Genomic DNA, 10,654 nt, shown 5'->3' on the forward strand with positions numbered 1-10,654 from the left:
TGGGTATGTGTGCGTGTGTGTGGGTGTGCAACTGCCACATGCTTCACCTTGCCAGAGAGATGCTTAGCTGAGAGGCAGTGAAAGCTGCCTGGGCTGCAGATGGCTGTGGGGGAGGGGCTTAGAAGGTCTGGCCTCCTGTGCGTCTGCCCCCACCCCACTCCGTGAGGGGTGTGTTCAACTGCTCCGATTTTGGATTTTGCGATTTTGCCTTGTAGCAGCCCCCCACTGTCTGCAGTGCTGGGGAGGGCAGGAGACAGACTGCACTAAGGGGGATTCAGGGGCCAGAATCCAACATGGAAGCCCCGGAGAGCCTCCTAGTGACCTGTGTCACTCTTTGGGGCACAGGGAGACCTCTGAGGCCCATTGGAGAGGACACACTCTCCCAGGCTCTCTTAAAGCACAGCCTGAATTTATTGTTAGTACTCACTACTCATCCTGCACCTCGCTGGGCAGGAAAGATCTCTTTGCCCAGATTTCCTCAGTGCCCTGCAAGGGAAGTGTTTTTCTGGCTTTTCTGGGACTTGGGGCAAAGAGGAGAGCTTTAGTTTTTGAAACTGATGCTACAGGTCCGTGGCAGGAGTGAACAGCCTGATAAGTATTTGAACTTCACCTGACTTTGTCTCTTGATTCAACCCTCCAGCTATTGGGATCTGCCAACTGGCTGTCCTCTTCTGGGTCCCTGACCAGAAACCTCTACTACATCATTAATGCCAGCCCTGAAATGGGGGCTTCTGGCTGGGGTTCCCTGCCCCAGTGACTCTTTAGATTCTATTCAACCATAAACTTCACGCAGTTTCTTATTCTCTGTGTCAGATCAAACCAGACCAAAAAGCAAAACAAAACAATATTTATTGAGGACCTACTGAACGCAAAACACTTTGCTAGGCTCTTAATAAATCAGGAGTGTGTCTGATTTAACAGACTGAGTTCCTTAAACCCGCGGGGCCACTAACAAGCTATTCATTTCCTCATTCTGTCTCTCTGTTCATTCCACGAGTGTTCGTTGAATGTCTCTTGTCAACAGGGCTGATGACCAGCCAGACACTGGGTGCACAGTAGGTACTTTGGAAAGATGAGTCACTTAGCTGAATTTCAGGAGCCCTAGAGTTCACACAGCCAGGAAAGGAAAAGTATAACCCTGCCGGGTCAAAAGACAAGCATTGTCTTTCTCGGGAATCTTTTTAGTTTAAAGGGAGAGAAGTCTGAAGCCTTGGTACCTGTGGTCAGCCCGCCTCTCTCCTTGGATAAGCAATGGCCTGGAAAGGCCGGTGTCTACTAGGCTTTCATTTTCCCTTTGGAAAATGGGAGTTTATTTATTCCACAGTGATCTCTTGAGTGCCTCCTGTGTGTCAAGCGTTGTGCTGGTCGCTGGGAGAACAAAGCCTGCCGTATCAGCCTCATTGGAAGCTGTGAAGACTGCGGAAGACAGACTACTTAAGAAAATCTGCCCACTGCCTACTGCTGAAGAGGGGGCTGCGAGGGGCTTGTCATCTCCTCGCATCGCCCACCTGGAGGCTTCCCTTGATGACCCATCCCTGCCTGCACATCTCTGTCTTTCTGTTCCCAGCCAGCCAGGCTTGACTTGAGTTGGGGGATCGATGGCTTCCTGGCTTCTCCACATGCAGCCTCATTCTGGGCCAGGGTTGGTCTGAGGCCCTGTTTGGATATTGTTAAAAGTGGCCGCTCTGCTCTGAAAGGTCAGCATGAGAGACAGAAAACAAAGAGATCTTTCAAGCCGCCCTCTCACGGGGCTGGGCAGAGCCCCAGCTCTACCTGGCATTGGGAGCTTTTGCTCAGGCTGGTGGGAGAAACCCCACCTGATTTCCCGTTCCCTGGAGGCATAAACTGAGGCAAAGGAGTATTCCCGACCTCTCAGAAGAGGTCAGGGTCAGAGGAGACCCCAAATCTCTCCCCATACAGCCTTGGCCACCGGAGCCTCTGTGTTGGTTTTTCTCTTTATGGGCATTCCATAAAAATTGGGATTTACCCAAAAGATGCCTGAGGGTGATTACTTGCTTTGCGAAAGGATTTCTGGGAGCTGATTTAGATGCCAGAATCCCTTACAGATTTGGAAATAGTAAAATTACACAACTTTTGGGACAGGGCATCTTGTGAAAATGCAGTTCTGAATCCTTCATTGTGTGTGTGTATGTGTGTGTGTATCGGGGGAGGCATAGTCCCTGGGCATCTACATTTCTCTGCACCCTGTAGGCGATGTCAGTGCGTGGTCTGGACGCCCTCTCCTCATGCTGATGATGCAGAGACTAAAGGTAGAGAGAGGACAGACCTTGAGGTGGAGTGGGAGAAAGAGGCCATGGTCCCTCTTGGCTCTGGGCTCCTGGTAGCAGCCTGAGCTGGGCTGCCAGGGAGGAAGCTGGCAGGGAGCCCGCAGAGTGGAAAATCACCCACAGGTTCTGGGAGCCATGGGCTGTCTCTGGGCCCTAAGGCTCTGGGGCAGTCCCAGGGCCCAGCCCCTTGGCCCAGCCTGTGGCCATTGGCCCAGCTGCCAGGGCATCACTCTCCTGCAGACTTCCCAGAGCCAGCCATTTCTTCTCTTTTCTGGAAGCCCATGAAGTCTGTCTTGTTGCTCTTTCCTGATGGCGGCTGGTGCTGGGCTGTCCCCTCAGCTGGCCTGACCCCTAGCCAGCTGTCCAACTCTCGGTTCTTTTCTTATTTATTTATTTATTGAGAGAGAGTGAGAGGGGAGAAGGTCAGAGGGAGAAGCAGACTCCCTTCGGAGCCGGGAGCCTGATGCAGGACACGATCTCGGGACTCCGGGATCATGACCTGAGCTGGAGGTAGTTGCTCAGCCACCTGAGCCTCCCAGGTGCCTTCTGGGTTCCTTTCTAAGGCAGAGACCTCAGTGGGACTGGAGGGCCTCTGCTGCAGGCTCCTCCTACTCGGGGTCCTGGGGACCCCCAGTTTGTCCCTGCGTGTGGTGTGTCTCCCAGGGAAGTCCTGTGTGTGTGTGTCCCCTGTGGGGGCAGGGCTTGTGAGAGGAGACAGGTGGACACAAGGCTGGGAGATCCCCTCAGGCCCCTCAAGTTCTCTGCCCTCTACTCATTCACTCCTGGACTTCCAAGCAAAATAATGTGGCAAATTAAAACAAACTTTAAGAAGATCTTTAGGACCTGAAGTAAAAGGGGAAAGGAAAATACTACTATGTAGGGTGCCTGTCCCACATGCTCGGGTGTGTTTGGGCTGTGACCATGTTCCCCTTCCTGATGGCACTATGAGCCAGCGAGGAATCCTCTTCCTGTGGGCAGGGAGACAAGGACTCCGGGTGGCTGCTACACTTTCTCAAGATTGCAGATTTAGGATTTGGCTGAAAAGCTGGAGTTTCTGTGTCAGGTGGTCCCTTTTGGAAACTGGCTTCTTCGTACGGGAGAACCGGAAGACACCAAGCATCACCCATACCGGTGGTTTTCAAAACTGAATGTCCACGGTAACCCCCTGAAAACATGATAAAACCCAGATTGCTGGGCTCACCCCTGAGTTTCTGATTCAGCTGGTCTGGAGTGGGGGGTGTTTGTGTATGTCAGAGTTAGCATTGTTATTAAGTTTCCAGGATGCTGATGCTGCTTGTCCAAGGACCACACTTTGAGAAACTGTGGTCTAATATTTTGTGTCTCAAACTGTACCGCTGGTGATACACAAGGTGGTTTTGAGTGATACAAAGACTGACCTTTTATTTTATTTATTTTTTAAAGATTTTATTTATTTATTTGACAGACAGAGATCACAAGTAGGCAGAGACACAGGCAGAGAGGAGGAAGCAGGCCCCCTGCCAAGCAGAGAGCCCGAAGTGAGGCTCGATCCCAGGACCCTGAGATCATGACCTGAGCCGAAGGCAGAGGATTAACCCACTGAGCCACCCAGGCACCCCAAAGACTGACCTTTTATAAGTACTTCCATATTTAATGTCTACTGGCAAAAAAAGAAAAAAATTCACACACCAAATCCATGATTCCAGGTGTTCTTGATTAAGATACGTCTATGAAAGTAAAAAAGAAGATGTAAAGAAAAGTGTTGGCTAAGTAAGACCATTGGTAGTGTGCAACTAGGGGCAGAACTTGTGACCATGGGATGCGGATGACAAGTCTGGGAGACGCTGTCCACACTGAAGGCCTGGTTTGTTGGAGGAGGACACCGTGTACAGCCCACGGAGGTGACCCCTTCCTTAGGCTACTTTGTGCCATGGCAGCACCCAAACTTGAATTGTCACTGAGGGCACTTGTGGCTCCCTGGCCTGTGAGCCCCTCCTGGTTCTTCTGAAGCTCTGGACAGACTGGGAAAGTCACTGTGACTCTGACTCTGTCCCTGGGGTCTTTGTCTCCACCCTCAGCCCTGCGATAAGGGTCTGTATTTATAATGTTGGTAGTTGGCACATCTTTGCTTTCTTCTCTGAAACCAGGAGTTCCCAGAAGGCAGGGACTTGGTCTGCCTGTTTGTCCTTTCATGGGTCCAGACCCCAAAGCTCCCAGGAATCTCTTCTGTGCATGAAAGATGCAGGAAGGGTGCCTGGAGCTTTCCTGGCTGCCACCTTTGGCTTTTCACCTCTCTGTGGTCTTCCATTTCTAAAATTCCTGACCTGGCAGCCTCTGTTCTCTGCTGTGAGCTGAGATCCAGGGAACTCCCAGAGCAAAGGAGAAGGGCAGGGCCCAAATATTTGCTGAGCACCTGTGTACCAGTAGCTGTGCTGGTGCTGAGCTTTGGGAGCAAGGCAGGAGCCCTGTGAGGGCACAGCAAGACACTGTGCCCTCTGAGTGCACGGTGCACGACGGTTTAGCCCGTAAGCGGAAAATGACCACACAAGGTCATGCTTTGAAAGAGGAATTAACAGGGTGCAAGAGGGACGTAGGCCAGAGGGGTGAGGGTGGGGAGGGGTCTGGGAGGGCTGCAAGGAGGAAGTGTTATTGGGAAGGCTTTCTGAGGTGGAGTGCAGAAGGGCTGTTTAAGGCAGTGGGGAGAGTCTGTGCCAAGAGTTGACAGAGGTGATATGGTGGGTTGTTCAAAAAGGACCTGAGTGGCAGGGGACGAGATGGGTGAGAGGCAAGAGGCAGACCTGCCAACCCTACGATGCCAAGATGAAGGCCTAGGCTGGATTCTGTGAGCGCTGGGGATGCTGACAAAGGGGCCAGCCTTGCCTGGGGCAGGGGGAGGGAGGGTGGAGGGCAGGGGATAATGGATGGCATTTGCATATTGGGCATACAGACCCCTCCAGGGGCCATGGAGCAGTGTTTCAGACCACAGGCCATAACCCACTAGTGGGCCGCAAGATCAGTTTAGTGGCTGCAACCAGCATTTAAAAAAAGAGAAACAGAGCAAGACATCAAATTGGAAGTACCAGAGGGGATTGCACACAGTAGAGCTAAGTAGTAGGTCAAGAAGCTTGCTTCTGTTTTATGTAAGGAAAGTATGTGCGTGCTGTATTACAGCTTAAATGTATTTTTTATTCTGGGTCATACTTTAAAAAGCTTGCAAGTTATTTCAGGGCCCAGAGGGCTGGCAGGGGTTGGGGGGAGTCAAGACTGGTCCTTGTGGTTATCCAGGCCCCCGGTGATGCAGGCTGGTCTAGGGCCCTGGTGATGGGCACTGAGAGGTATGGATGGACTCTAGCATTGACCAGGTGTACTGGGTGAAGCTGGAGAATTTGAGGCTGATTCAAGTCAGAACGTCTGACAAGGGTTTTAGGGCAAATGATGTCTTGTTTGAAATACTCAATCTTGGTCTCCTTTTGGTGGTCAACTGGAAGCCAGGGTTCTAGGGGGCTGTGGGGGAGAGGGATCCTTCCTGTTCTTTGATCAACAACGTCCTGGGCTTCTAGGCTTCTAGGATCCTGATGTTATAGCTCTGACCTTTCATTCTAGTTGAGTGTTCTCAAGTAAAACTCAAATGGGCGGGCTCCTGCTTGTGTCTGCAGGTTTGATGACGATGTCTGTGGGAACTAGGCTGAGAATGACCCTGATTTTGCTGTCTTTCCCTTAGGAACATTGTGAAAGGGATGAGAGAGCTACGGGAGGTCCTACGCACCGTGGAGACAAAAGCAACTCAGAACTTCAAAGTGGTAACACGGCGAGGCCTTGGGGCTGGGTGCTGGCTGTGGCTGGCTTATATGGGGGCCACTTTCAGTGAGAAACTACCGAAGCACTAGCAGGCAGCCTCTGAATCAGGGATGACAATATGTTACATGCTTTTCCTCTCCCTGTCTGTGCTCATGGCAGACATTGTTAATCGATCTCCGCATTCTCTCCCACCAGCCCCAGGAAGCACCCTCAGCATCCTTATCACAGCACTGCACGGAGCCCCTAGCGTTAGATCAGAGTAAAAGTCTGATGTCATCCCTCCCTAGCAGGGTGGTAGGCTAACTCTTACAGATTCGTTTTTTTTGTTGGTATTTTTTTGTTTGTTTTTAAGATTTTATTTATTTATTGCACAGACAGAGATCACAAGTAGGCAGAGAGGCAGGCAGAAAGAGAGAAAGGGAAGCAGGCTCCCCTCTGAGCAGAGAGCCTGATGTGGGGATCAATCTCAGGACCCTGGGATCATGACCTGAGCTGAAGGCAGAGGCTTTAACCCACTGAGCCACCCAGGCGCCCCAAGGGGTTGTTTATGAGCTTAATAAATAATCTGGACTCCTTTTCCTGCCCCAATTCAGGCCTACCTTCTTAGGCTTTAATTCAGCTCAAATCAGAGCCACAGCTGTTTCTCAGTCTAGAATTTGTGATTAAGGATCAAGAAGGAATCTGGTCGGGGCGCCTGGGTGGCTCAGTGGGTTAAACCACTGCCTTCGGCTCAGATCATGATCTCAGGGTCCTGGGATCGAGTCCCACATCGGGCTCTCTGCTCAGCAGGGGCCTGCTTCCCTTCCTCTCTCTCTGCCTGCCTCTCTGCCTACTTGTGATCTCTCTATGTCAAATAAATAAATAAAATTCTTAAAAAAAAAAAAAAAAGAAGGAATCTGGTCAAGAGCGCTGGCTGTGCCAGTCACTTCGTGCTCTGTGAAGGTGTGCTGAATACTCAGAGCTGTGCTGGGCTCTGTGGGGCCAGAGGAGGAGACAAACCTTCTGTCTAGGAGAGGACAGAAGATTAAGTTGAAGCCATCAAAGGCCAATAGAAGGGGTGGGAGGGGCTCAGTGCTGGAAACAGAACAGGGGGCTCCTTGGCAATGGAGTGGAGTGATGGGCCTCCGAAAGGGCAGTGCATTGCAAGGCAGGCGGATTTGGCTGGGTGCTGGGTGTGGGGCATTCTGGGTCTGAGTTCCTCCCTTTCTGCCAGATGGCGGCCAAGCATTTGGCAGGGGTCCTGCTACATTCCTTGAGTGAGGAGTGCTACTGGAGCCCCCTGTCCCACCCGCTGCCCGAGTTCATGAGCAAGGAGGAGAACTCCTTCATCACACAGGCCCTGCGGAAACCTCACCTCTATGAAGGAGACAAGTAAGCTCGCTGGACCGTGCTCATCTCATGCCACACTTGGGGCTCTGATGTCCCCTCTCTCTGCCCTGTGCTTACCTCCAGCTGCCTCCCAGCTCACTCTCAGGCAGGCTCTTCAGTAGCCACAGAAGCCAAATAGACTAGGGAAGACAGTCTCCAGGATGGGGGTTGAGAGGAACATCCTAGAAGGCATCCAAAGGTCAAATTATTTGGAGGTTGCCTGCCTTCCTACTCGTCTGCATATACCTTCTCTCTTATTTGTTTAATAATTGACGAAGGGATCTGAACAGCTCTCCCTTGCTCCTTGCCCTGGCTGTGTCGTGCAGCCCTGGGTGCTGGAAGGGGCATGTCTTCCCCCAAAGCACCTGCAGTATTTCTGGCCCTGCCGGCCACTCTGGGGCTGGAGGAGGAGCTGCAGGTGGTGTTTGGTGTCTGTGAATTATGCAGGAGGGGGTCACCTTACCAGGGCTGCTTCTGACTCCAGGGCAGAAGGGCCGCGTGGCGGGCTGGCCGTGCTGCTTGGAGTGGCTTGTGCTGCAGCCGGGGCTGCCATTTGTGTTTTTCAGCCTCTACTGCCCGAAGGATAATATAGAGGAAGCCCTCCTGCTGCTCCTCATCAGTGAGTCCATGGTAAGCTCCAAGCCCTTCCTTTTCTGCCCTGGTGGGGTAGGGCTGCGGGGGCTTGGGCACAGGCCGCCAGGTCCTGGCCCAGCTCCTGGCCCAGCTCGGCCTACCACGGACGTCCCTGAAGCAAGGGGTGGTCCAGGGAGTGGTGAGAAGGATGGCCTGGACTGGTCTGGGGGAGGGGGTTAGGGCTGTGCAGGAGCTGCAGAAGCCAGGGGTGGTGGCGTGCTGGGGAGGAGTCCAGGGCTGGGTCTCAGCCCTCTGACTGAGGGGCCCCTCGGAGCTTGGGAGCTGGAGACCGCCCTAGGTTGAGAACTAACTTTGTTAAATTGGCACATCCTGAGAGCAGTGTGTGGAAGTGGGAGTTTAAGAAACAAGCACCCACGAGCCAGGTTCCTAAAGAGATGGAACTGAATGTTCCCTTGAGTACCTGGACTATGAGTGCTTTGGTCAGTGGGTTTCCTCTATCTCCATGGGTCCATCAGCAGGTAGGCAGGAGGAGCTAGAACACCGGACTGGAGTGGGGAGAGCTCATAGCCTTCCTCAGCTCGGCTGGGGTACTTAAAGGTTTGTGGGGTCATGCAGGTGAGGGGCTAAGTGGTTACTCCAAGGAGAGGCATCTAACTGGTTCGCCTAAGGTGCAGATAGAAACGCCGAGCACCAGATTTGATCTTCATGGGAGAACAGTGCACTTCTCACAGAAAATGGGCCCTCGCTCTGATCATAGATGGAGCCCTGTTTTTTTTTTAAGATTTTATTTATTTATTAGAGAGAGTTGAGAGAGAGCATGAGAGGGGAGATCAGAGGGAGAAGCAGACTCCCTGCAGAGCTGGGAGCCCGATGTGGGACACAATCCAGGATCATGACCTGAGCTGAAGGCAGTGGCTTAACCAACTGAACCACTAGGTGCCCCTGAGCCCTGGTTTCTAATGATGTAATCTCAGACATAGACCTCCTCCTCCCCCGGACCCCCACACCTGAGCCATCTCCCCATCCACACCCTCAGATGACAAGGCACTGAAGCCTCCTGTCTCAGGAACCCCCCCCCCCCGCCCCCGTGCTGAGGACAGGTGGGAGATAAAAAGGTGAAAACAGAAACATTCCTTCTGTCCTTTCTCTGCCAGATTCCAAGCCAATGATCTCATAGAGGGAGTCATTTTATGTTGAACCATATGAAAAATAACAATTTCATGTGTTTCAGTCTTGAACTAATATGTTCCCCATCTTAGAGATGAGAAGAGTAAGGTTCAGGACAGGTATCTGTCTTGGTCAAGGTCACATATTAATAATCCTCACAGTGGTGGTTCCAATCCCGTCTGCCTCCCTAGATAGCTTCCAAAAGCTCGGGCCATGGAGCCCAAGCCCTGGACCACAGGCTGATTCTGCCGCTTCTGAGCTATTCTGGTTCTCAGTTTGCTCATCTGTAAAAGGGCCAAGGGGGTAATTTTGAGGATCAAATGAAACGAGGCTCAGGGAGGGCTTTGCCAACAGAGACATGCCTATGGGCGTGAGACAGCAGGGGGGCTGAGGCTGGATTCTGCCTCCCCCAGCCATTTTTTGTGTCCTCTGTCTGATCTGGGTGCCCAGGAGCAGAGTTCAGATGCCTTTCCTTTAAATTACCTCCCCTACCCCTACCCCAAACTTTTAAGCTGCCCTCTTCCTATCTCAGAGTAGAGAATCTTCTTTTACTAAAAAGGTGGCCCACATTTGGAACAAAGATGAGTCTTCCTCAATATGCAGTTTCCCTCCTAGCAGCTCCTACCCTTTTCCCGGAGGCCATGTGACTTGGTGGCTTGCCCCAAAAGCTTGGGGTGTGGGCCTGCTTGCCAGGCGGTGTCCTGGGAATTCCCTGTAGCCTGTTAAGCAGAGGAAATCATGCACTGGGCTGGGAGGAGGCACTCCTCCAAGGCCTGCTGGTTTGTTTCCTCTTGCTCATACCCAGCCTGTCACACGTTTAGAAACTTCAGGACTTGAGGGGAGAACTTTGGCTTCCTTTCTACAGAGCTTTCCTCCTATGATCTGGATCTGGCCTCAGTGGCTCCGAGCTGTTTCTCAGAGTGACCAGATCTGGATTTGGCCTCGGTGGCTCCGAGTGTTTCTCAGAGTGACCAGACAGCCTCTGCCTTGTCTCTAGCTCCTGTTTCATGCCCTCCTTCCCTGCGGGTCCCATTTTCAGTCAGATCCCTGACCTGATCCCTTGGCCGGACCCTGAGGCTCAGCCTGGCCTCCAGGTACCTGCAGGGTTTTCCTCATCTCCCTTTGGTACTGCCTGGGTTTGGCGACGTTGATAGGGAGAAGCCTCTAGAACAGCAGCTGGCTACCTTGGCTGCTACTTAGCTTTGCCTAATACCTGCAGGATTCATTATGCTGCAGTAAAAGTCAGCCCAGGAGACGTAATCATCAACGCTGTCCACCACCAGGATCACCAGAGTAGCTGCTCTGAGAAAGGGAGTGTGAAGGTTTCCTGAGCATGTCAGCCCCTATTTTGTGGTCTGGAACTCAGGCAGTCCTGAGTGTGGGGCTGTTACCTTGGATGTGGTTTTTGTTATAGGCTAACTGGGCACGATTAGAATGAATAGGGAATGCCCCCCCCCCCC

At 52.3% G+C, this 10,654-nt stretch overlaps 1 protein-coding gene across 1 annotated transcript in view; it reads left to right on the forward strand.

The window, feature by feature from the left end:
* TTC7A (tetratricopeptide repeat domain 7A) overlaps positions 1-10,654 on the forward strand; it is a 114,129-nt gene that overhangs the window by 37,254 nt on the left and 66,221 nt on the right. Inside the window, exons 6-8 of the mRNA XM_059406246.1 lie at positions 5,989-6,067; positions 7,279-7,436; positions 8,000-8,063. Coding sequence (XP_059262229.1) covers positions 5,989-6,067; positions 7,279-7,436; positions 8,000-8,063 — 301 coding nt within the window. The remainder of the gene's footprint in view (positions 1-5,988; positions 6,068-7,278; positions 7,437-7,999; positions 8,064-10,654) is intronic.

This window comes from Mustela nigripes, chromosome 7 (assembly GCF_022355385.1).
Source record: "Mustela nigripes isolate SB6536 chromosome 7, MUSNIG.SB6536, whole genome shotgun sequence".
Classification (NCBI taxonomy): Eukaryota; Metazoa; Chordata; class Mammalia; order Carnivora; family Mustelidae; genus Mustela; species Mustela nigripes.